Source organism: Perognathus longimembris, chromosome 3 (assembly GCF_023159225.1).
Source record: "Perognathus longimembris pacificus isolate PPM17 chromosome 3, ASM2315922v1, whole genome shotgun sequence".
NCBI lineage: Eukaryota > Metazoa > Chordata > Mammalia > Rodentia > Heteromyidae > Perognathus > Perognathus longimembris.
The window spans coordinates 8,153,135-8,180,315 of record NC_063163.1 but is presented as its reverse complement, the minus strand read 5'-3'; the positions used below and the strand labels follow the sequence as shown (position 1 = coordinate 8,180,315).

Sequence of the window (27,181 nt, the reverse complement as noted above, 5' to 3'; positions counted from 1 at the left end):
AACTACTGCCATAATGGTATAGGTTTGCGCCAACTGCAAACCTAAGGGACCTTCAGGTCTTTGTTTTTGCAAAATAACTCAATAGCATCCATCTAAAAATAAACGCAAAACGCAACCGTGCAGCCTTGAGTTCAAATCCTAACACGCGGTGCCCCTTTCCCTCGCCCCCAGAAACTTGGAATGCACAGTGGGAAGGTTTCCAGGCTCAACCTCATTTGGAAAACACGCTTCATCCCAGGGCAACTTTATCCCGTGACGATGAAAACCAACCCCGCGGGCAGCGTGCGGGACCCGCTCGCTCTCCATCCGCACCGCGGGGCGCTCCGGGGCCTGGGGGCCCGTCCGAGCCCGACGCGTGGGGGCCTCGCCGTGGCGGGCAGTCCTCGGGAGAGCGCCTCGAGCCCGACCGGAAGTCAAGAGCGGGCTTGGAACGCGCCAGGCGTCCCGCCCGGGGGCGAGGTCAGAGGTCACCAGGAGGGCCCAGCGCCCGTATTCCAGAAGAATCCTCAGCCAGTGGCGTTCTACAGTCTGAAGCCGCCGAGGCTGTCGAAGGGCCCTGCGGAGTCGGAATCGCCCGCCGCGGACGCACTTCCCCTCGCGGCAGGAAGGGAGGGCGGGCGCCTCACGGGCCGCGCATGCGCCTGGCGCTCGGCGGCCCCGGAGCGCGTCGCGCCGGCAAGTCTGTGGCCCCGCTGGCAGTGCGCTTGCGCGGCCGCCGGGGCTCTCCACCTCCGCTTCCCCTCCCCCTGGCCCCCGCCGGGGCTCCGGGCCGACGGGACCATGTTCACCAGCACGGGTTCTAGCGGGCTTTGTGAGTACCGGCCACCCCCTCCCGCCCCCGCGCCATCCTGGCTGCCTCCTCTTGGGGCCCCTCTTTGAGGAACCTGGGGGCCGGAGGCACCCCGACGTGCAGGAGGTTTGGGGGCCAGCCCTCCACCTCCCCCCCCCCCCCAACCCCGCGCGTCCGAACCATGGTAGTTCGTGCCCTTGGGGGATCCAGCGGGCACCGCCCCACCTCGGCCCGGAGGGACCCGGTGGGCGCCCAGCCCCGTCTCCACGCCCGCGCCCTTCACCACCAAACCCTACCTGGCCGCGGCGTGCTGCAGCCGCTCCGGCGGCGGCTCCAGGTGGGCTGGGGCGGTTGGGGTCCGGCCCCCAGGCCGCTGGGCGGCGCGGGGGGGGGGGCGGCTGACCCCGAGTTGGCGACGCTGGGAGCCCTGCAAACCTTTCCCAGTCACCTTGCCTACTCATTTATTTGTGGAACCAAACCACACACACACACACACACACACACGCACACAGGCGGATTTCACCTTGAGGAGGTGTGTTTCCTCCCTTGTCTTTCTGGAGAGTCGTTCGAAGGCAAACCCGACTGTGAAGTCAGTGCTGTTAAGCGGAGGGAAGTTTGAAGTCGCTGGGCCGGAGAGCGCACGCGATGCAGCCCCTGAGGGCGGAGGAGTGTTCGCAGCCTTTCAAAAGTTGCTTTAAGCAATCTCCTCTCCCCCCCTCTTCCTCTCTCTCTCCCCCCCCCCCCTCCATGGCATGATGTCAACTTTCTGCAAAGTGTGCTGTGAATGAATTGGTTTGCAAACAGCACCTCGATGAGGAGGCACTGGCAGCCCCCAGGCAGCGGACTCCCCGATGTTGGGGTTGCTGATGATTGCTGTTAGCGATAACCTCTCCTCACCCGTGCAGTTAATGTTGCACGACAGGGAAATACCTGTGGTTTTTCAAATAGTAAGTTCTGTAAATGTCAAGAGTCACGGGCATGCGTTTTAACTCTTCCTCACTTCTCAACTTCTCAGGAATTGAAGTAGGTTTAATAGTTATGCGTTCTCTTGTTTCATGGTTAATTTGACTTAGGCAGTCTGTCATGCATTAGCCGGAGTCCATTGCAACTGTAGTGAATTAATCGTTTCTCCACTACTCTTTGGATTCATCTTATGGTTGTTGATGAAGCTGAGGCAATCACTGCAGATGAGCGTATACAAAACAGTGCAGTTCTTCAACTTTCCTTGTACTTTGAACATTGTGAGCTATCCTAGCTGACCAAAATACACTTAAGGGGGGGGGGAGGGAAGGTCAAAGAAAGGTATTACTTTGCACTCTATTCGTCACTAGAATTTATAGGCAAAATATATTCCAATGGCCCTTCCTCTTAAGGCCATGCTTCATGTGCTCACTCAAGGAACATTTGGCGCATGTTCTGTGGGGCTGTGAACTGTGCTGGGTGTTGGGAATGCATTCATGGGCATGTCTTGGTCTCAGTGTTTGTGGTGTTTACAGTGCAATTCAGGCATAGCTTTCCAGGACTGGTCATTTGGCAAGTCTGCATGCTAGCAGCTATCTTACTTCATTTTTTCCCCACTGATAGGAAAATTGTTTCTTTTCAATAAGAAATTTTATGGCACTTTGATAAGTTGAGTTCTGCTCCTGAGTAAGTAACCTGAAGAAGGATAATGCACATTGCTATCCCAGCCCCCACAGTAGAAGAGTAACAGTTTGTTTGTGGGTAGAAATAAGTCCTGTTGCTTTTACCTGCCTACTTTCCACATTTTGTTCCTAGTAGATAATGGTGTTTCAGTGTTAAACTTACTTTTCTTTCTCATTCCCTCATTCATTTATTCATTCTATTGAGTACCCATATAAGACACACAAGCATGGTCATGAACAGAAAATAAAGTGGTAAACAAGGTGAAGGAGGCTGATATAAAATATATTAACTGCTGTCATGTGGTGACACATGTTCTTTTTTTTTTTTTTTGCCAGTCCTGGGCCTTGGACTCAGGGCCTGAGCACTGTCCCTGGCTTCTTTTTGCTCAAGGCTAGCACTCTACCACTTGGAGCCACAGCGCCACTTCTGGCCATTTTCTATATATGTGGTGCTGGGGAATCGAACCCAGGGCTTCATGTATAAGAGGCAAGCACTCTTGCCACCAGTCTATATTCCCAGCCCCGACACATGTTTTTAATCATGACAGTTTGGAGTTATGGTGGAGTACTGCTTGCTACACATGCTCAGGCAAGATGCTTGGGAAGATAACATTTGAGCTGAGACTCACATAGTATGAAGGAGCCAGCTGTGTCAGTCAGTTGAACAGCCATCACAAAAACTGCAGTAGGTGCAGGAGGGTGTTTTTAGGGTTCTGTTGAAAACGTGTGTTGCCAGGGCAGTAAACCAGGGCAAGGACATTTGTAACCATTTATCTGAAACTGTATTTCTCTGCCTCATCATGTAGTTATAACTAGGTAAAAGTACATATAAATGTCCTTTTGTATGAACTGTCCATGATGTAATTTAGATTCCTGATTATGGATTAATCCTGTCATTCAACTCTGTTGAATAATACATATGTCATTTGCTATATTACATTTATTAATCGGTGTTCCCATTACTTACTCACTTTATGGTATATATTCATTGTGTAATGATGCACTCATAATTACATGTTTAATATATTCCAGAATGTTTGTTGAGGAAGTCAGAGTCCAGAGGAAAAAAGAATTGCTGCAGTGGGTTTATTGCATGAGTAAGGCACAATGATGATAGAATGAGGCACAATGATTAAAGAGGACTTTCCAGTGCAGATGGTATTTGAAGAGGAAGTTTGTCAGCTGAAATAGTGAGGATAAGGCCACTCTGAGGGATGGATTGGACAGGGCCTGACAAAAAGAGGCAAGAAGTAAAGAATTAGGAGATAGTTGATTATGGCTGGAGTGGGCAATTCCTAAACTGTACAGTGAAAATCCTCAGATGACAATGGAAGGGTAACAAGAACTGGGGACAGACTGAATATTTTAACCTTTTTTTTTTTTTCCTTTTTGCTGTTTCCAGAGTTTGAACTCAGTCCCCCATACTCTCTTGTGTGGCTTGCTTGTTTGTGAATAGCACTCTACAACTTGACCATGCCTCTGGCCTGGTGTTTTGCTAATTATATGGAGATGGAGTTGCTCAGACTTTTGTGTCTGGGCTGGTTTTAACTGCAGTTCTCCAGATGTCAGGTGCAGAAGCAACCAGCACCCAGTTCACGTTAACATTTAAAGAGACAAAGCCTGGAAAGGAAGCTGAAGAGTGGCTAAGGAGGCGAGAAGAAGCCAAGGAGGAGAGAATCCCAGTGAGTGAGGACTTCAGAAGAAGGAATAGATTTAGAGCTGACAGACTTTTTAGGCCATTTCATTGTTTATGGGACAGGCAGAGAAGAGGAGACAATAGAGTAGGAAGAGAAGGAGATTTCTATTGGAGAAACCATGTCTTCCCCAGTCCAATTGGACTCACCCTCTTCACTGTAAACAAATGTCCCTGGGCTTCTTCACTCTCTTTGTGAAAAGACAGTATTCACCTATTCTCTACCTCCGTTCACTCTTTTATCTTTAGCCTGTGCAATTGGTTATTCTTTGATGTGATACCTGCTGTGACATGACTTTATTCCTGGTTCACTGCAGCTGGCCTCTGTCCCATTATAGTGCTGAAGCTGCTCTGGATGAAGTGACATCACTTGTAAATCAAATGACTCTCCCTTACTGAATTTCACCTTAGTGTGGGCACTTTCTAAATTCCTTACTCCTTGATTTTCACTTTCTCACGCCTCTTCTTCCTTGGCTCTTTTGATATCTCCTGACCACATCTGCTTAGTATCATTTATGCCTTTAGAGTTTGCTGCATTTGGCATTAATGGGTTGTTTCTTTAGGAGAGCATTTTTAGTGGGTTCTTAGGGGAAACCCTACTTTCTTTGGGGCCAGGAGTCTATTAGAGGTGAAGTAGAAATGGACTGGAGGGCTTCCTGTGTGGTTAGAAGGCCAGATGAAACTGAATGGGACACAGCTGGATTCAGATTCTTGAAATCTCAGATGCCTTTCAATATCCTATGTGTCCTACTCTCAAAATTCTCCTTGCACCGCAGTGGCACCAATGCAAATGCATCCATCTAAAGTGAGAAATACAGTGTTCAGCTGAATTAGAATTTTCCCTGAAGGAGATTCTTACTTGATTTGAAACATTTGTTTGGGAGCCGTAAGTGAGATGCTGTTAGTGAGTTGTGATGAGCTCAGGGTCCGCTGGTGTCACCTGTGGTGTGGACATATTTCCTTGGACAGATGGGCACTGGAGGGCTTGCAGCCTGCCGTTTTCATCTTAGTTGAAGGTTCTGCCTCAGGAACCTGAATACTCTGTCCTCATGTAATGCTCAAGTGGATGCCTCACTGTTTGCCATGCCTGCTCTCTTTTCTTGCTCTTAAGAGGAACCAAACTATGTTCTTACTAGTGTTGTCTTTCTAAAATGTGTCCTCAGTGAGTTAGATATACAATCAGGAGGTGGTCTGAGTAACTCTTCATGTTGATCTCTCACCTCACTTTAAAATATATGCGTTTGGGCAAGTATTATGCCTATATAACAAGGTTATCGAGCCTTGTAGAATCTGTGGAGTCAAACAGGTATTTGTGGGCATTCCTGGAGGCCAGCTAGTTTCCTGATTTCCTAGGATTCAGTAGTAATTAAAAGGCCCAGTGGTGATAATCTTAGTAATAGAAGCATGAAACAGAGGATCAGTTTAAAACTTAAGAAGTATCCAGGGCTGGGGATATAGCCTAGCGGCAAGAGTGCCAGCCTCGGATACACGAGGCCCTAGGTTCGATTCCCCAGCACCACATATACAGAAAACGGCCAGAAGCGGCGCTGTGGCTCAAGTGGCAGAGTGCTAGCCTTGAGCGGGAAGAAGCCAGGGACAGTGCTCAGGCCCTGAGTCCAAGGCCCAGGACTGGCAAAAAAAAAAAAAAGAAGTATCCAGTGTACTAATCAGTTCAACCATCACTAAAGGCTAGCCTTTTTCTCCCTTTCTCCCAGTTTGGACTTGGAAACCTTTGTAAATTGTGCATATTGGTGTGGAATCTCCAAAATACAAGACAGCAATCCTTCTATTTTAATACCCTAGTCAAGCCTCTAGTTTTACCATTTTGTGCGATTTCTCTTTTGTGGGCCATAATAATTCAGTTGGCATTTTAAAGCATGACTTTTTCACCATTTATATATTTCAGCTCTAACTAGGCCTGGACTGCCAAAGCCCTGCACAACTACTCCTAGAGCTTGCCACCTACCTGTTCCTATTTCTGATTTTTTTTAAACTTACATTAGTCATACAAATGAGTGTTCATTGTGACATTCCTACACACGTACAAATGTATTCTAGCCAGTTGCATCCCCTGTATCGCTCTGCATTTCCTCCCTTCCCTTTTTAGACAATTTCAACAGGTTTTCTTGTTTTATTTTCATACATGCAAACAAATGACTGGAATTGTTTGAGATTGTACTTCTGACACTCCCAAGAAATACATAGTTTATTCATCCATTTTAGGTAAGAAGGAAAGATGAGCATTAATGAGGATGGGACAAGCTTAAGAATTTATTTTTTGCATTGTGAAAGTGATATTAACCACATTTGGAAAATGGAGACAGCCATTCTTAATATTTCAGTTAATTTTCCTAATCCTTTCTTTTCCTACACATTTATCTTTTTGTTTCAAATGCATCGGTATGTTATTGCAAAGTGAGCATATGTTCATCAAACTTCTGAAATGTAGAAAAATTCTAGAAAAACATAAATAGTATTTATTGACAGTTTGGGTGTTCTGTTTTTCTGATGCAAAAGTTTTTTTTTTCTTTTTTTTTTGCCAGTCCTGGACTTTGAACTCAGGGCCTGAGCACTGTACAAAAGTTTTTTTCAAATAGCCAAGTAAGTAAAAATAAACTTAAATCACAATCAAGTGTTACTTTGTATTTGCTTTTATTTCCATCAACAGAATCCTTCACTAGCATTTCCCTAGTGTGCTGTTCTTGTTTTAAGGTTGTTTTTCTTCCCCCTTGAATTCGATTTTTCTTCTCTCCTTTCTTTTTCTTTATGGAGGGAACATCTTAGTTTTCAGATAATCCTAGAAGTGAAAGTGTTAAACTGCATTGTGTTTTGGTAAATTCTAACCCCAAAGGGTGCTACTAATTTAAAACTGCACCAACCATGTGAGGGAAAAGGGATTGCCTTAAGTTATTACATTTAATTTTCACAGTTGTCCTATGAGGGTAGATAGTATGTCAACCCCCTCCCCCACTTTGGTTCAACAAATTAAAGAGTAGATTGAGGCTCAGAAAATAACCTGTTCTGGATCTTGTAGCTGTATGTGGGTGAACTGAGATTTGACCTAGATTTGCTGGCCTCTAAAGTCTGTACTCTTTCCACATTATTTATTAGTACGGCATGCCACATTAATGGTTTGATCCCTAGAATGGAAAATGACATAAATAAAGGGACATAAATTTAAACTTTTTAATGGAAAAATGGCAGTGGCAGTAGAGCTTGTAAGCCTTAGTAGAAATCTTAGCCAAATGTCTGGGGAAAGAGTCAGATTCGAAGTGGGAGGGCTGGGAATATGGCCTAGTGGCAAGAGTGCTTGCCTCGTATACATGAAGCCCTGGGTTCAAGGCAAGCATTGCCATTTTTCCATTAAAAAGATTAAATTTATGTCCCTTTATGTCATTTCCCATTTTAGGGATCAAACCATTAATGTGGGCCTGGGGATATGGCCTAGTGGCAAGAGCGCTTGCCTCGTATACTTGAAGCCCTGGGTTCAATTCCCCAGCACCACATATACAGAAAATGGCCAGAAGTGGCGCTGTGACTCAAGTGGCAGAGTGCTAGCCTTGAGCAAAAAGAAGCCAGGGACAGTGCTCAGGCCGAGTCCAAGGCCCAGGACTGGCAAAAAAAAACAAAAACAAAAACCATTAATGTGGCATGCTGTACTAATAAATAATGTGGAAAGAGGGGGTTGATACAATATCTACCCTCATAGGACAACTGTGCTCAGTTTACTTATAAAATACTATGTGCCAGGCACTGTTCTGAGCAGTTTGCATATTTTAACACATAAAATTCTTAGAACAACCTGTGAGTTAGGTGCAATTATTTTCTGCAGTTTGCAGATGAGGAAGTGGAGGCACGGCATTTAAATGTCTTTCCTAAGTTACATAGCGAGGAACAGGACTATAATCCAAAGCAGACAGGTGGCCATAGTCTATGCTGCCCACAACTGCTCTGTGTATTGAAAAGGTTATCCTTGCCATACTCTGGTGGCCCATTGCTGTAATCCTAGCTACTCAGAAGACTGAGATTTAGAGGGTTGCTTTCCAAAGTCAATTCCAGCAGTAAAGTTAGGAAGAGTATATCTCCAGTTAACCAGCAAAATGTCAGATTGGAGGCATGGCTCAAATGGCAAGAGTGCCAGCCATCAGCAAGAAAGTTAAGAGTATTAGGCCCCTGAGTTAAGGACCCAGGACCAACACACACACATTTTGCTTATTCTCATTTATCTTTCCTGATTTGGGAGGGGGGGGGTTGTCTTCATAGGCTAATGATAGAAATACTAACTCAGGTTAGCAGTACAGCTGGGTCCCACACACTGAATTAGTATTGTGTCTTGGCAGTAGCTTTTTATTTTTGCCAGTCCTAGGGCTTGAACGCAGGGCCTGAGCACTGCCCCTGGCTTCTTTTTGCTCAAGGCTAGCACACAACCACTTGAGCCACAGCACCCACTTTTGGCTTTTTCTGTGTATGTGGTGCTGAGGAATCAAAACCAGAGCTTCATGCATGCTGAGTGAGCACTCTACCACTAAGCCACATTCCCAGCCCTACAGTGGCTTTTTTCTTCTCTGGTGTACTTGTGTTTGAACTCAGGGCCTTGTAAGCAAATGACTCATTCCTGTCCTTCAGCTATAACTATTTACTGTGGTTCTGCTGTGTTCCTGGCTTTTCAGCCTACTCTTCTCTATCTTCCTACATCAGGATTAAGATCTAGTTTGCTTTTAGTAATAGAGATGTTTATATCTTAGTTAGGATCTTTTTTTTTTTTTTTTGCCAGTCCTGGGCCTTGGACTCAGGGCCTGAGCACTGTCCCTGGCTTCTTTATGCTCAAGGCTAGCACTCTGCCACTTGAGCCACAGCGCCACTTCTGGCCATTTTCTATATATGTGATGCTGAGGAATCGAACCCAGAGCTCCATGTATATATGAGGCAAGCACTCTTGCCATATTCCCAACCCTAGTTAGGATCTTTTTGTGATAGCTAATTCTCTATATTTTCATTTGTGTATGTGTTCCTTTCCCCCATTATCTTCATCAGATTATATGTTCCTTCAACTTTCTCTCAACTTGTCATCACTTTTAGAAATGAAAGTAAAATCTATCTGTAAAGTTACTTTATTGTTTGTTTGGTTTTTTTTTTGGCCAGTCCTGGGCCTTGGACTCAGGGCCTGAGCACTGTCCCTGGCTTCTTCCTGCTCAAGGCTAGCACTCTGCCACTTGAGCCACAGCACCGCTTCTGGCCGTTTTCTGTATATGTGGTGCTGGGGACTCGAACCTAGGGCCTCGTGTATCCGAGGCAGGCACTCTTGCCACTAGGCTATATCCCCAGCCCTGTAAAGTTACTTTAAACATGCATTTCAGTAGGATTTAAATGCATATACTTTGATCATTTACTCCAGCATTTTTGAAATAAGCTTTGTGAAACAGGACTCCGAAGGGTCCTGAAGGGTTTAATCCCATTTGAATTATGAGCATAAGTGAGGATCTAGAAATTTAATCCTCATGTAAACTATAACCCTTTTCCCCAGACGTTCTTGCGACTTTGTAAGTCATTTTGCTATTGTTGGCTAGTGCCAGCTCAGTTCAGTCACTTTAATGTAGTATGTCACTGTGGAAAGAACTGACACTAATATTTGGAAAGGTTATATAGTCAAGTAGGTCAGGAATGCTGTTGGCTGAATTGTTTGTTAATGATTGACAGTACCAATGAACATAGCAATGGCACTTGGCAATCCTGAAACAAAAAAACTTTTTTTAACATTACTAACTATATTTAACCTATTGAGGATGGGAGATAGAATATAAATAAGAAGCAAAATTCCATTTCATTGTAATGCCAAACTTAATCTGTATTTACATATTGCTGTTGTATGATTTTTTTTTTACTTGCACGTGAGTATATACAAGTATATAAACATTTTAGCTTTTTTATTTTTGGTCAGTGATAGGGCTTGAACTCTGGGCCTTGGCACTGTCCTTGAGTTCTTCACTTCGAGGGTAGTGCTCTACCACTTGAGCCACAGCACCTCTTCGGTTTTCTGGTGGTTAATTGGAGATAAGTGACTCACAGACTTTACTGCCTTGGCTGGCTTTGAACCATGATCCTCAGATCTCAGCCTCCTGTGTAGCTAGGATTACAGGTGTGAGCCACCAACGCCTGGCCATTTTAAGCATTTTTATTAGCTTGCATTATTTATAAAGGGGGATTTCTACACATGTTATATAAATTTTTTATAAATAAAAATTTGGGCTAATTTTATATTTTCAATTTACCATCTTAAATGAATTTACTCACATTACTAACCTATTCAAAGCTGACTTAATATTGTCTTTTTATTTTATTATTTTTTTTGCCGGTTGTTGGGGCTTGAATTGAGGGCCTGGTGTTGTCCCTGAGCTCTTTTTTGCTCAAGGCTAAGAACACTCTACCACTTGGAGCCACAGCGCCACTTCTGATTTTTCAGTGGTTAATTGGAGATGAGTTTCACAGGGACTTTTCTGCCCAGACTGGCTTTGAACCACTATCTTCAGATCTCAGCCTCTCGAGTAGCTAGGATTATAGGAGTGAGCCACCAGATGCCTGGCCAATATTGTCTTATAAAACAAACACTTGTTGAACAATATATACCTTAGAAAACAGTAGTTACTCTCCCACCCAAATAACCACATTGACAGTTTGCATGTGCCTTTTCTTCTCCTAGGTCTGTGCACATTTCTATGTGTATATTAGGCTTTATCTAGAAATGGCATGTAGATATAAATACTACATTCTCTCAACATTATATTAGATGTTCAAAATGATGTATTTTAATGAATATAGTATTTTAACATATTAAAGTATTCTCATGTTGAGTTGAACATCTAAGTTGTTATCACATTAAAAAAAAAACCTTTTCTTATTTTGCTCTTGTAGGGCTTGAACCCAGGTCCTCACACATGCCAGGCAAGTGCTCTGCCTCTGAGTTGTATCCTCAGCTCATGATCACATATTTGACTTCCTGCGAAAGAAATAATCACACACTTGGAATTATGGGTCAAGGGATTGTAACTTTGTGAAACTCTTGCTGAATCTTTGCAGAAAGGATGTGTCATTTTATGCTTCTCAGCAGTTCCTAATCAAACTTATAACTGTTGAACTGATATTTTAAAATTATTTCTATCTACAGGTAGACTAAGAAATGTCATGTCCTTATCTTCATTCAGATTTCTTTGAATGCCTGAGAAAGTGAACTTTTTTTTTCCTTGTTAGCCATTCATCTTTTAGTTGTGATTTGGTTACCAGCCTATGGTGGTTACCTTTATAATTTTAAATAATGGGGAAAAATCCATTTTGTGTGTGTGTGTGTGTGTGTGTTGGTACCAGGGCTTGAACTTAGAGCCCTGTGCTCTCATTTGGCCTTTTCTGTTCAAGGCTTGCACTCTACCACTTGAGCCACACCTCCACTTTTGGCCTTTTGCTGGTTTACTGGAGATAAGAGTCTCTCAAGAGTTTGCTGCCAGGGCTAGCTTTGAACTATGATCCTCCAATCTCAGCCTCCTGAATATCTAGGAATAGAGGCATCATTGTCCAGCTGAAAATCTTATTTTTGGTTTACTTTTGACACAATCGGACTCCACTATGAAAATGAAAAATAACAGGAATAAGTGTACTTCTTCTGTACTTTATTTTACTTTTTTTTCAGTCCTGGGGCTTGAACACTGTTCCTGAGCTCTACCACTTGAGCCACAGTGCCACTTCTGGCTTTTTAAAAGTAGTTTGTTGGAGAGAAGAGTCTCATGGATTATCCTGCCTGGGCTGGCTTTGAACCATGATCCTTAGATCTCAGCCTCCTGAGTAGCTAGGATTACAGGCATGAGCCACTAGTGCCTGGCCTGTACTTTAATTTTTTTATGTGTTACATATGCGTGGTGTATGCTTTTAGTCTGCTCTGTGATGGCTAGATTGCATGCTTTGTAGGTTGGTTTGCTATAGAAAATAAAAACCAAAAGCTATATTAATACTATGGCTATATATTTATTGTGGAATTAGGCATATAATTGAACTTTGATGAAATAAACAGACGTCTAGACTAGAAAGCATCTGTTGTTACAGAGACCCTATTAATTTCTTCTGGTATTTTTTACGACTGTAAGTTCACTCTCAGCTACGGCTCTTTCTTGACTCTTGCATCATTGCTTTTGTTCTTGGCATACTTCATTTTGTTTTGTTTAGTTTCCCTGACATCCTTTTGGAGTCCTTTTTTTCACACAAGGACGTGGTGGTGAACTTTATGGTCCTTGCTTGATCAGTTTATAGAATTAAATGACTGGGCTTTAAGCACTTAGTGTGAGTGTCCTTATTTGTGAGTAGATCTTTTTTCCCCCCAAGAGTCTATACCTTCAATGGCAGGCTGACTGTAAGCTCTCTTCCAGTGTGAAAGGCACATTTTCCATAGAGGGTGTACAGCTAGTAGCTGGCAGACAGCTGTGAGAACCCCCTGAAGTTGTCAAAGTTAGGCAGGCTTGGCACTTATTTTAAGTTTTTCTCTTACATGAAGCTGCTCTTCTTCCCACCACCCTGTTACATCCACCATAACCCATGTCCTGTGACCTCTTCTAGAAACTGGTTACCCCAAGCTCTCTTATGCGTGTTCTCAGACTTCTAATTTCCTCATGTCTTCCTTAAGCAATACTTCCCTCCTTTTTGTTGTTGATCCTGGGCTGCTGCTTTTGCTAGTGTGATACCACTTGAGCCATAGCTCCATTTCTGGCTTTATGTGGTTAATTGGAGATAGGAGTCGCACAGACTTTCCTGCTCCTACTGGCTACTAACTGTGATCCTCAGATCTCAGCCTCCTCAGCTAGGATTATAGGAGTGAGCCACTGGTGCCCTATGGTTCTCTCTACCGCCCCCCCCCCCCGCCTTTTTTTTTTTTTTTTGCCAGTCCTGGGCCTTGGACTCAGGGCCTGAGCACTGTCCCTGGCTTCTTCCCGCTCAAGGCTAGCACTCTGCCACCTGAGCCACAGCGCCCCTTCTGGCCGTTTTCCATATATGTGGTGCTGGGGAATCGAACCGAGAGCTTCATGTGTAGGAGGCAAGCACTCTTGCCACTAGGCCATATTCCCAGCCCCTGTACCCCCTTTTAATAGTGTCTGTAGGATTTCATTTGGGGAGCCAAGACTCATTGCTGACTTGGGGGGGCATGGAATGAATGATTTATTATGAGAGAGAATGTGAGAGACTGGGTTGTGGTTTTATGGAAAGTGGTCCTGCTGACGTGTGTTGCTGGCATTAATACTCTTGGAGGTGACATTGCAACAAAGAGAACAGGAGACAGGCAGGGATCTATTAGGGTCAATATTAGAATTTGATAACTTTGTTATTAGTGTAGTTATTTTTGAAGTTATCACCTATTGACTATAAAGTTACACTTGTTTTCCATTTGCTTTAGTGATACAGAGTCCTTTCTACTCATGCAGAAAGGTCCTTAAGATTCCATCTTCAATTAATCACAAAAATGCCAGTGTAGAGGTGTGCTCAAGTGGTAGAGTCCCAGCTAGGAGCAAGCAAGCCAATCATTGGGAGGCCCAAGTTCAAGCCTCAGTACTGGCAGTAAACAAACTAAATAAAATTAAAAACATACTTGCTTATATAAACCATAGTATGGTGACTGAAAGGAAATTACTTAATACTAAGATAGATAATACTGAGACATGGAGAAATTGCAGTGTTGACATGTTAATGACTACAGTTTGAGAGGTGCTGTAAGTGGTCCTGGGATTGCTTATGTTCTTCTGGGATCTGATACTGTTGGTCCTCTGTATTCATTTGAAAGGATTCATTTCTATGGTGGCTTGAGGATTCCTCTACTTCAGCACAACTTTGTAAAGGAGGAAAAGTAGACATGTATCCTGAATCTTCTGTCTTAACCTCGAATTCTGTTTAGCTGCTGTTCTTGTTTCATTGCTTTTATTTTAGTGTTTGAGTTCAAGTGAAACTTTTACTCCTCAACTGGCCAGTTTTCTGTGTACCAGTGGTTGGAGGCAGTAACACCTTCTAGTCCACCAGCTCCTCACACACGGGCTGTGTACATGTTCTCAATTCTAGGGATTTCTTCTTGGTTCTTCTGTGCTTTTCACCAGGTAGGAATGGGAGGGGTCTCTCCATCCTCTGGAATGTGTTTTGTTTGCAATATTTTCCCTAAAGCAACCAAAAATAATCTGTGTTAAAAACCCATTGAAGCCAGGCTCTGGTGGTTTACATCTGTAATGCAGGAGGCTGAGTTCTGAGGATTGCTGTTCAAAGCCAGTCAATACCAAAAAAAGCTGCAAGTATGGGGCTGGAGCCATAGCTCAGTTGGTAGAGTGCTAGTCAATGAGTGAAAGCAACAGCCCAGTTTGAGTCCAGTGTCTTGGACCTTAAAAGAAAAAAGAAAAGTAACAACAAAAAAAGCTGCAAGTAGAGCTGTTTCTCAAGTGGCAGAGCACTAGCCTTGACCAAAAAAGTCCAGGAACAGCACCCAGGCCTTGAGTTCAAGTCTCAGGACTGAGAAGTTTATCACACAAACACACACACTCTCTTACACACACACACATTCACACATATCCATTGAAGCACACAATCCCCCTCCTTTTTATCTTCTTTTGTTTCTCAGCACGGCTTTGTGCTGGCATACTTACTTATGGCCTTTCTCTTTTGGTTGAGAGTTCCTGGGTCTTTGAGCATCTGGAACCATTCCTGGCTTGTTGTCAGGTGGTTTCCAGCAGTCCTTCGACCCAGTTTGGCCTGGCAACTCTTCATCTGCTCGAAGATTGACATTGCTGATGGGCATTCACCTCAGTGATGCTTCTCTGCCAGACTTGGGGACAGGTTGGCAGCTCAGATCTTGGAGGGGGAGAGGGGCACTCTTTTGGAGAAGAGGGTTGCTCGTCAGAACATTAAAATTGGGGCATTCAGATAGAAGTCGACGGCTCTTTTTTCCTTTGGCGGGCCATGATTGATAGATGATGACAGCCAAGTGAGCCCTCCCCTCCTGCATGGCCTTCTCAGGCACTCGAGTCAACAACACATCTCACACTTCAAAGTGATGTTGCTTCTCTTTCAGTTATCACACAGGTCCAAAGCTTTCCACAAGCATCCTGATTCACTTCTCAAAACTATCTGTGCTGTTGAATGATTTATCCCATATTTATGTGTAGTATACCCAATTTTGTAATACCTTTTGACTTTTTTTTTTTTTTTGCCAATCCTGGGGCTTGAACTCAGGGCCTGAGCACTGTCCCTGGCTTCTTTTTGCTCAAGGCTAGCGCTCTACCCCTTGAGCCACAGCACCACTTCTGGCTTTTTCTATATATGTGGTGCTGAGGAATTGAACCCAGGGCTTCATGTATGGGAGGCAAGCACTGTACCACTAGGCCATATTCCCAGGCCCCCCCCTTTGACTTTTAACATTGTTTTATTATAATTCTGTTTTTTGTCTAATTAGCACCTTTTAACAATTACTGCTTTTTCCCTTTAATAAAATGGTTAATATTTCTATCAAGTCTCTTTAAGAAGTATAGACCTGGCCAAGTGTCGACTACACTGGCAGGATCAAAGTGAAAATATAGGTGTCTAATGTCATTGTGGGTATCTGGAAGATTTGATATGCTTTTCTTTGGCATGCAAGTAAGCCTCAGTGTTCAGCTCTGTTTCAGAACTACCTTTTTCAATATTGTATCACCTCTCCCAATCTAAATATTTTAGATTTAGAATATGTATGTATCTAAATCTAGGGGGAAAGCCTTTTTGCTTTTTTTTTTTCCTGGAACACTTTCTTTTGTTTATTTCCTTATAAACTTTATAACAAGTATTATTGGCTGCTCTCCTGGGCCAGGCGTGCTGCCCAGTGTTTGGGGACCTGCTTCAGGAGCAGTGAGTGTGGCAGGCATCCGATGTTGTTGAATTCTCCCCAGTATATTAGGGATAAGAGGGAATTCATGAGTGTCTTTGAGCGTGTCACTTCTGAACACTGTCAGGAAACAGGACCTTCTGACCCCTGGCTAGCCTTACTGAGGTCTCTGTGGTGATGGCTGCAGGGAGAACACATTCCTCCCCAACTTGGTCACTGAAAATAAGTCCATTAAGATTTCCAGGAAGCTGAAAGGCCTGAGTCCTATGGCTCTCTGAACATCTGTGGACTTCCACATTTTTGGTTTAGCCTCTTTCTGAGGAAAAGCTTTTAAAATAGTTAACCTCATGAAATACCAAATCATCTCATTGTCCATTCTTATGGGACACTGAGAAGTTTACCAAGTAGTTAAGTAGTTAGAAATGGGAAACCAATCTTGTGGTAGAATATGATAGCCTCTCTTCTTAAGAGTGTGAACCACACTGGGTTTTTTGACATTTATTTTTATATGGCAGACTTTGGGTAGGTAGAGTTGCTGGTTGCTGCCTCCCCAGTCAGTGTTCACTGCGTCTGTAACAGCCCACATGGCTAAGCTTTGCAAAACCTGTGGTTAGTGTCTTCAGGGCTCCAGTGATCACATTTTTACTCAGATAAAGTTCATATAACTTAAAACTCACCATTTTAATGAATTTAAAGTGAGCACCTAATGGCTTCTAGTACATTTATATTGTTGGTAAGTAACACTGACTACATGTAATTCCAGGACATTTCATTACCCCACAAGTCCCATTAAGTACTCGTTCCCCATTCCTCCCCCCCCCCCCTTCCTCTGTCTCTGAAGCCCACTCATCTGCTTTTGTTTCTACACACTCTTATATTTTGGGCATTTCATATAAATGCAGTCATGCATTATGTGACTTTTGGGGTCTGGCTTTCATTTGTGACATTTGAGGTCTGATCGTACTTCTTTTATGGCTCAATAATACTCCATTGTATGAATATAACACATTTTATCAATTCATTTGTTGATATACATTAGGTTGCTTTTGCTTATGATAATACTGCTTTAAACATTGGTATACAGATTTTTGTTTGAATGCCGCTTTCCAGATCATGGGTATATGTACCCATGAGTGGACTTGATGGGCCATATGGAAATAAGTAGATAAATGTGAAGAAAATGGAAGCTTCCATTGCTCAGAAGCAAATGTAAGCTGGTCACATGCACAAGCACGGTGCTCCCCCCACCCCTCCACTTTGGATGCACTGGCCCATGAGGAGATCTACCGGGGGTTAGATCTGGGAATCCTGTTGAGAATAGTTTGCAGCCACTTCTTATTGAGGTTCTAGTTTAGATGTTTGCAGAACCTTAGCAGGGAGGAAATAGCTGGGTTATTTTTGTTTGCTTACACAAGTGCAGTGACCACAGTAGCAACTGTAACTGGTAAGTTCCCCCCCCCGCCCCCCAGGGAATTTCTTCTTAATAAGATGCAGAATCTGAGATTGTCCCTGTCTGAGGACTTGCCTGCTGGTGAGCTGAGTGTAGGAGCTGCTCTCTGCTCATGGCAGCTCTAGCAAAGCATGAAGCACATGGTCTCCCTACCTTACATGTCGCTCTTGATGTTATAGCAGAGTGTGGGGGCTGAGGCAAAAAGTGGGGTCTGTGGCAAACATATTCCACTCAGGCTGGTGGAGGAAAGTGGAAATACAGAAGTATTTGTGCTGAGAAGGCCTGAGTGGTATTTGGGAAACATTTTTTTTTTCCCAAAAGCACTGAAACGAACTACTATGTTGAAGAGATGCTGAGATGAGAAGTTTGGTTACTGTTGAGGACCTGTGGAATAGAACAGTGGGTGGAGTCCTGGGGACAAGGGCAGGGCTTGTAATCCTTCCTTGGAGGTAAGGGAGAAGTAACAAGTTGGGGTGTGTGTGTGTGTGTGTGTGTGTGTGTGTGTGTGTGTGTGTGTGTGTGTGTGTGTGTATGTGTGTATGTGTGATTTTTTGGTAAAGATTCATACACGTGCAGTTTTGGCTTGCAAGGTAATGCAGACACACAATGATAATTATATAAACTGAAACTAGCTATTTCTGTAATGGGAAATATTTGATTGCTCCATGACCTATGGAGTATTTTGTCAAAATAATGCTTTTTTGCTTTTTGTGCTGTTCCTGGGGCTTGAACTCAGTCTGGGTGCTGTCCCTGAGCTTTTGTGCTCAAGGCTAGCACTTACCATTTGAGCCACAGCTCCATTTCCATTTTTTTGGTGATTAATTAGTGGTAAGAGTCTCCTGACTTTACCACTTGGGCTCGCTTTGAACCCTGATCTTCATATCTCAGCCTCCTCAATAGCTAGGCTTACAGGTGTGAGCCACTAGCACTCAGCAAAATAATGTTTTTTAACTGAAAAAATGTGTATAATGTATACATAGAAGTGCATAAGGAAATGAAAATATTTTAATCTTCATGCACTGCAGTTTATTAAAAAAGTAAAGGCCTTGAGGATTAAAGTGTTGTATTTCTTTGTAAACAATATCAGGACAGGTTTAAATAGTCTTTGCTTTCTTTCATTGTATAACTTTATGATATGAGTATTCTTTTTTTTTTTTTTTTGGCCAGTCCTGGGCCTTGGACTCAGGGCCTGAGCACTGTCCCTGGCTTCTTTTTGCTCAAGGCTAGCACTCTGCCACTTGAGCCACAGCGCCACTTCTGGCCGTTTTCTGTATATGTGGTGCTGGGGAATCGAACCCGGGGCCTCATGTATAAGAGGCAGGCACTCTTGCCACTAGGCCATATCCCCAGCCCATGAGTATTCTTTTTTAAATCTTGTCAGTGCCATATACGTTTCTGAATTTGGCTAAGCTTTTAGTATTTTATTCTTTCCATTTTCAGTGTCATGAAATCTCTTGAGAATCCATAATGCGAAGATTTTTTTTTTTTTTTTTTTTTTTGCCAGTCCTGGGCCTTGGACTCAGGGCCTGAGCACTGTCCCTGGCTTCTTCCTGCTCAAGGCTAGCACTCTGCCACCTGAGCCACAACGCCCCTTCTGGCCGTTTTCCTTATATGTGGTGCTGGGGAATCGAACCGAGAGCTTCATGTGTAGGAGGCAAGCGCTCTTGCCACCAGGCCATATTCCCAGCCCACAATGCGAAGATTTTTTTTTTTTTTTGGCCAGTCCTGGGGCTTGGACTCAGGGCCTGAATACTGTCCCTGGCTTCTTTTTGCTCAAGGCTAGCACTCTGCCACTTGAGCTGCAGCGCCACTTCTGGCCATTTTCTGTATATGTGGTGCTGGGGAATCGAACCCAGGGCCTCATGTATACGAGGCAGGCACTCTTGCCACTAGGCCATATCCCCAGCCCCCGAAGATTTTTGTCATTACTTTTTCTTGTGTATCTTAATCCTTTCCATCACTAATTTTACATTGCTGCTATAACAAATGATTAGAAACTCAAGGACTATTTTTAGAGCAAAGGCAGAGGTCCCATGAACGCTCATGAAAATCCTTACTCAGACTTCTTGCACGTTCATGGCTGAAAACCTTAAGAGATCACTGCAGCGGTCAATGTTAACCTCATTTAATTTTTTTATAAAACAATGTTTTTGTGTATGAATCCACTACAGACCCAGGAGCTAACTGCTCATTCTTCTGGAAGAAACTGTCTCTTCATACTTCAGTAACCGTTTTCTAGAAGGTGTTCCGTGGAGATGTTCACATTTACGGTGAAGCCCTCCCAGAAAATTCCATGTGTTTTCCTGTGTCTCTTGATCACTTTAATTCTGCAGGCACATGTTTTAGTAAGAACTAAAGGTTGGAGCTTTGGGACTTTGTCTTCATTCTCATTCAAGAAGTCAATTCTCACCAGAAGCCAATGGCTTACACTTGTAATCCTAGCTACTCAGAAGGCTGAGCTCTGAGGATTGCCTTTCAAAGCCAGCTTGGGCAAGAAATTGAGACTCAATCTTCAATTAGCCACCAGAAAACAGGAGGCGGCGTTGTGGCTTAAAGTGGTAGAGTGCTAGCTTTGAGCTGATAATGCTCAGGAACAGTGCCCCAGGTCCTGAGTTCAAGCCCCACAACCAACAACAACAACAGAAAAGTTGTGCTCTTGCTTTTCATCCATATACTCCTTGTTTTTGTTTTAAAACAATAATTCCAAATGTATTTCTTTTCCTTCTAGACAAGGCACCTCTGTCAAAAAGTCTTTTGCTGGTCCCCAGTGCCCTGTCCCTGCTGCTGGCCCTCTTGCTGCCTCACTGTCAGAAGTTTTTTGTGTATGACCTGCATGCTGTCAAGAACGATTTCCAGGTAAGCAAAGCAGTGCTCCATTGATCTGGGAGAAGGGATTCCCCCCTAGATTTGCCTTTTCTTCTTACTATGTATTAGTCCCTCAGAGTACCCAAGTTTGTAAGAATTATTATTATTAGTATTTCTTTAATATGCACATTTTCTTGTTTCAGCAAAAGCAGATTTTATAATGAAGATTTGTGTCTTTCTTTCTGTATTTTTTGCAGTGTTGGGGATTGAGCCTAGCACTCGTGCATGCTAGGCAAGCAGTCTACCACTGAGCTACACCCTAAGCCCACACAGTATTCTATTGTTTCACTTTTTTCTTGATGAAATGCATTTTATAATTTTAAAGGAATTTTTAAACAATGTTAAATCTTTTAGGTTTATTCTGCATATTCAGTGTATCCAAATACTTGTCTCAGTTTGGAATATTTTATTAGATAATATAAACTCTTTCAGCCATAAGACACTGATTACTGACAGCTTGTTGATTAATGATTGTGTTCATTGTGGTAACCAAACCAAGTAGAAAAGCTCATCTAAAATCCTGATGTTGAGGTCTTATCTGTGAGTGTTAATACCTATGCTGCATGTAATCTGCTACTTTATTGCCAAGGTGTTTGATAAACCATTTTAAATATAAGACCCATTTCTTGAATAATGAACTGTTCATAAAAATGTAAATAGTGCCATTGCTACAGTTGGCCTCACCAAATCCCAGTGAAGTTCTTTGAGTTGTTTGATTTATGATACTCTTTTCTGTCAGAATAGAGTATAGGTTTTGTGCTCTGTTGGGTTACATAATGCAATGGTTCCCAACCCTAGCTACACATTAGAATCCTAGAGAAACTTGAAAGGCTTCATATGATATCTGTGAAGCCTTTCAAGACATGTATGCATATACATATATGTGGAAAAACCTAGAAAGTCATACTAGACCAGCTGAGTCAAAGAGGCTGGTCTGGAGCTTGGACCCTGGTATTCTTTTAAAAGTTACTCCTGGGGATTGAGAATGTAGCTCAGTGATGAGTCCTTACCGAGTATGTGCAAGACCCCATAAGAAAATAAAAACTATCTCCAGGTCCCTTTGGTTTCTGGGATTAATCTGGTTCATCTGGCTGAATACTACTTCATGGACAGCTGTGTTTTCAGGGTGTCAAGCATTTGTGAGAACTGCTACAGATATCTGAGAATTCTTCCCTGGGAATTCTACACATGCATATGCACACGCGCGCACACACAGTATGATACTATAAGACACAAGCATGTATTGGACCTTCAGATAGGGGATGAAGGTTGAATGGAATTGGGACTAGTACAGTGTGGAATAGCCCTGGAAAACTCAGGGATGTATTTTTAGTTTGGTTCAGAAGAAGAAATAACTGCTGTTTAACAGAGAGAGAGAGAGAGAGGCATTTTGTTTCAGGAAACCTTAGGTACTTCAGACCCCTTAGAGTATAGTAGAGACTGATAAAGATTGATAATAGGCTTGACATCTTGAAGAACAGTTAATAACAGTTTTGTAGGTTCTGAGTTCACAAGATTCTGGCAGTTCAGGTAAAGATACTACCTTCAGATTGTTTTTTTGTCTCTGTTGAGTTCAAGCTAGTTATCATCTTTAAGGAGGAAGAGTCCTCTTCATAATAATTATTAATGCCTACACCAGGTCTCAAGTTTTCATGTCCTTCATTGTGGCTACAAAACACAAATAATTTAAAACTAGCTATCATTTTTATTTGCAATTAACCAAAAATAATGACAACAAACCAGAACAAAATTGTTGAGCTTCTAGAAACACAATTTATTGTATTTTAGTAAATTGTAAAGTCTTAATTTTCTAATCCTAATATTTTCTTGATGGCTGGTAGCTTTCAGGGTACTTTCACTACAGTGTAGAATGTAGGAAGAGAGGATTTAGAGATGGCAGTCGTGTGTGTGTGTTGTACTGGAGTTGAACTTACAGGCAGGTACTCTACTGTTGAGCTACATCTCTAGCCCTTTTTAGCTCTGATTTTTTTTTTGAGGTATGGTCTCATGTTTGGGGGTTGATTTTGTTTCCTCCCCTCCCCTCCCCTGCCCTGTTCTCCCCTGCCCTGCCCTCCCCTCCCCTTTCCTTCTTTTGCCTAGGCCTACATCTGGACTACATTTCTCCTATTTTATGCTTCCTACTGTAGCTGAAGGTTGGGAACACCAGGGTGAATGATGAATGAAGTTGGGACCAGTACAGGGTAGACTAGTCCTGGAAAGCTCAGGGATGTGAGTTTTCAGTTTGTTTTAGAAAGGTGTGTACCACTACTCCTAGGTGTTGCTTGAGAAAGACATTTTTTGAATTGTTTTTGCCTACGTTGACCTCAAACCATGATCCTTCTGATGTCAGCCTACCAAGTAGCCAGGATTATAGTCATGGGTCACTGCGCTGTGACCGTTTTTGAATTTGCTGTTCTGCAGAGATGACAGTCAGCATTTGCTAGTACTTAACAGTGTACCAAGCCTTCTTGCATATTTTTGTCTCCTTCAGTCATTTTGATGGTAGTATATGCTGGCCCATGGCTGGTGTAGTCAAGGTGAGGGAAAAAAGAGGTGTACTTTGGAAATGCCATCTCTGTGATGTGTAGGCCCATGGTGTTCCTTTTTGCCTCATCATGGAGCCTTTTTCCTCCTGAACCCAACTGTTGGACTTGGTACAGAGCAGTCACCCCCACTTTAGCAACGTTAACAGGTCAGTGAACTCCAGTGCCATCCTTGTCCTGAGTCAGTCCAGTACCCCTCTATTTTGGAGTGTGTTTGATAACAGAGGCTCTATTTTGTGCCTTGTGTCTTGCTTAGGAAAGAGGCAGATGTGGACTGTTTGGCAGTAGCCTTCTCATTTATGTTATTATTTTACTGGGCAAGAAAGGAGGTGTATGACTCAAATTCTTTGTGCTTCTTCTTTATAATGTTAAGGTAGGGATATTACTGATGTTCACGGCAGCATTATTCACACCTGGGTGTGGAAACAGCCCAATATCTGTCAATAACTGTAACCAAAATGTGGTATTTACAGAAAATAAAATATTACTCATAAATGAAAGGATAAGATTTGAACCCATGCTTAAAAACATACAAAGTGAAATGAGCTAAACAGATTTATGGAATTGTAATTCCTTTGTATGACATAACAACAATAATAATGAATTCAAACACCCAGGAACACATACCATAAGATTCCATTCCTGTGAAGCACATAGAAAAGACAAATTTACAGAAAAAGAAAATAAAACAGATTACCAGTGGCTTTGGAAGAGGAAATGGGGAGTTTCTGTTGTGGATGTTAGAAACATTCTGGAAATGGTTAATGGTGATGGTTGTACAAAACTGTTAAATATTAATACTACTGAATCATACATTTAAAAATAGTTAAAATGACCTGGGTGCCAGTGGCTCCCAGTATGAAGGTGGGACCAGAACAGGGTCAAATAGCCCTGGAAAGCTGTAATCCTATCTACTTGAAAGGCTGAAGTCAGGATTGTGGTTCTCATACTAGCCCAGGAAGAAAGCCCTCAAGACTCCTTCTCAATGAAGAAGCTGGGTGTGGTAGTACAGTCGTGTCATACTAGCTAGGTGGCAGGTAGAAGATAGGAGTATGCAGTTCAGATGTACACTCAGGCAGGAAATTGAGACCCGATTGCAAAAATAATCAGTGCAAAAAAGAGCTGTAGAATGGCAGTAGAGCACCTGTCTAGCAAACTCAAGGCCCTGAGTTCAAACACCAGTTAACCACCAAAAATAAAAAAAAAATAGAATTTTATTTTCCATTTACCACAACAAAAATTGTGAGGAAGGATTAGGTTAATTTTGTTTTAGTGGCCTCATATGGTAATCATGAGGGGAAAATAAGATTAGAATGTTTTGGAAATATTATTGGGATAATCTAAAAATATGGAAAATGGTAAAAACTCAAAAGATGGATTTTATCATATTCTCAAACATGTATATAAGGTATTGCATTTCATTCATACAACACTCTCATTATCTCTGTCTCCTTTCTCCCTCACACTGGTTCCTTCCTTTTCCCAAGTAGTCCCCCTTCTATTTTCATGTGTTTTTAAAATCTGGATTTCACGTAAGAGCAAACGGGTGATAATTATTTTTCTGAATTTGGCCTATTTTGCTTAAAATGATATCCAGTTCCATCTATTTTCTCACAAATCATACTTCATTCCTTTTTTATGGCTGAATAAAATTTGATTGTGTATATATACTAGAGTTTCTTTGTATATTTCCTTGTTTTTTGCTTGCTTGGGTTTTTTTCTTTCCCCCCCAGTCAGAAGTTGATTTAAAAATCTGGGAACATTACCAAATTTAATAACATTTGACAGTAGTTCCCGTAAGTTGTCTGCTGTGTAGTTGCTGTGAAGTAGTTTGGTCATTAAAATTAAACTGAGAAATGTGTATTTTTAGTTAATGACTAAATTGTCTATCAGTTACAACTATCATTTTAAATTTAGCAGCCCAAAGTGAATACAGAATTTTAAAAATCTTACCAAACATAGTCCTAAATTTTTTCACAGGAAGTTTTCATAGTAAGAATACATTTTGTTCTAAGAAGCTAAGTTTTAAGTACCTTTTGTTCTGTTGTTGGAAAGAATGGTTAGTATGAGAATATTGAACTTATTTCCTAAAGTTACATCTATTTAGTTTTCTTTTTGTGTATGCATTGTGGTTTTGTTTAGAGTATATAAATAAATAGTATAAAGTAAACAATAAATTTGCTACAGTAGGGCCCTGAACAAATCTTACTCTTATTTATTGTTCTTTTTTAAAATTCCTATCTAGATTTGGAGGTTGATATGTGGAAGAATAATTTGCCTTGATTTGAAAGATACTTTCTGCAGTAGTTTGCTTATTTATAATTTTAGAATATTTGAAAGAAGATATGGAAGCAGAAAATTTGCAGTAAGTTTTTATGTATTTTTCTTTACTAGGTTCTAAAAAAATAATTCATCTATCCATCTATCTATTATCCATCCATCCATCCATCCATCCATCCTGAGTAGTGAACTGTGGACATTGTTCACGCTAGCATAGGTGCTCCACCATTGAGCTCTATCCCTATTCCCTTTTAACATTTTTTGTTATTTCTTTTTCTTTTCTTGGCAGTACTAAGGATTGAACTCAGGGTCTCATGCTTCCTAGGTAGGCACTCTGCCACTTGAGCTGTCTCCAGCCCATCATTGCGTGGATTATTTTCTAGAGAGGGTCTTGCTTTATGCTGGGGCTGTGATCCTCCTACTTATGCTCCTGAGTGTTCCTGAAAGTAACAGGGGAGAACCATTGTGTCCAGCCATTGCTGCCCTTGTGGCTGGGGTAACAGGCACAAGCTACTGTAACCAAACATTGGTTCAGATGGAATCTCATGAACATAACTGTGCCCAGGCTGGCTTTGAACCACTGATCCTCTGATCTCTGCCTCCCTAGTGGCTTGATTACAAGTTTGAGTCCCACTGTGCAGCTTGTTTATGTACTTTTTAAAATTTTGAGATAGGAGAGTCTTGCTAAATTCCCCAGTCTGGCCTTGTATTTACAAGCCAGCTGCCTTAGTTTTCCAAGTAACTGGGATTATAGGCATATGGTATTATGCCCAGCCCCTGTTTTAAAACAGGCTTTATTTTTTAAAACCTGATTTATTACTTATAACTGTCGTTTAAATTATATTTTCTTGTATCTGATTTGGGCATTAACCAAAGGAAGTTTAAAATTTAAAACAGTACTATAATAACAAAATGATGGTAATGAAAATAATAACACATAATATTAGTTGTGAACTGCTAATAAAACTTTTTTTTTTTGCCAGTCTGGTCCTTGAACTCAAGTCCTGAGCACTGTCCCTGGCTTCTTTTTGCTCAAGGCTAGCACTCTACCACTTGATCCACAGCGCCACTTCTGGCTTTTTCTATATATGTGGTGCTGAGGAATCGAACCTAAGGCTTCATGTATACAAGGCAAACACTCTACCACTAGGCCATATTCCTAGCCCTAATAAAAATTTAACTAGGACTTTGGCTAATAAAATTCTGATCATTTATTTATTTGACCTAATAGTTTGTATGCTGCTATTTAAAATATATTTTGGTACAAACATCATTTCTTCCACATATTTAGAAATTGTGGAAGCTGATACATTTGCATAATATGATTTAATTCTCCAAGTTAAAAAAAGTCTGTTCCAACAAAAATGAATAATTAAAAAATGTTTATATACCCAAGCTCATTTAAAATAAATGAATGTTAAATTTGCTTCTAGGTGACTTATTTTTCACATTTCTTCTGCTTTATCTTTTAGTCTTTTTTGTTGGGTGCCTGGGTTTTGTCAGCCCTGTTTGACTTTATCCTCGTTGAAGCCATTCGGTATTCATTGGGTATCACGGTGGCCAGTAATTTGCCTTCTGGATTGTAAGTAGCTCTTTAAGATTGACTTAATGTAGAACTCTTAGATCTAATTGAAGGAATAGTCACAAAAGTCACTAAGACAATATTTAGATATAGCTTAACCATAGTTGTTTTTGTGTAAAAATAATCCAATATATGTTTATATATTCATTTTGTATTAGCTCTTTTATGTTTGCTTTTCCTTTTTTGTTTGTTTTCTTTTGTGGTTCTAGGAATTGAACCCAGAGCCTGGAGCTTGTTAGGGAAATTTTCCAACACCTGAGCTACTTCCTTTTTTAAAAATTAATTTTGTGAGATAGGACCTCAATAACTTTACCCAGGATAACCTCAAAATTGCAATTCTTTTGCCTATTCCTGCTAAATGTTTGTGTTATAGGTATGTATTACCACACCTGGATTAACTATTCCTTTAGCTGTAAAGGAATAGTGTTTTAAAATTTTAAGTTATTTTTTTAAGTTTTCCAAACCATGG

The 27,181-nt window shown here is 41.8% G+C and overlaps 1 protein-coding gene across 1 annotated transcript in view; it reads left to right on the top strand.

The window, feature by feature from the left end:
• The first annotated feature begins 665 nt into the window (after positions 1 to 665).
• Ubac2 (UBA domain containing 2) overlaps positions 666 to 27,181 on the top strand; it is a 125,693-nt gene continuing 99,177 nt past the window's right edge. Inside the window, exons 1-4 of the mRNA XM_048341142.1 lie at positions 666 to 811; positions 20,171 to 20,298; positions 25,096 to 25,215; positions 26,603 to 26,712. Coding sequence (XP_048197099.1) covers positions 781 to 811; positions 20,171 to 20,298; positions 25,096 to 25,215; positions 26,603 to 26,712 — 389 coding nt within the window. The 5' untranslated portion in view covers positions 666 to 780. The remainder of the gene's footprint in view (positions 812 to 20,170; positions 20,299 to 25,095; positions 25,216 to 26,602; positions 26,713 to 27,181) is intronic.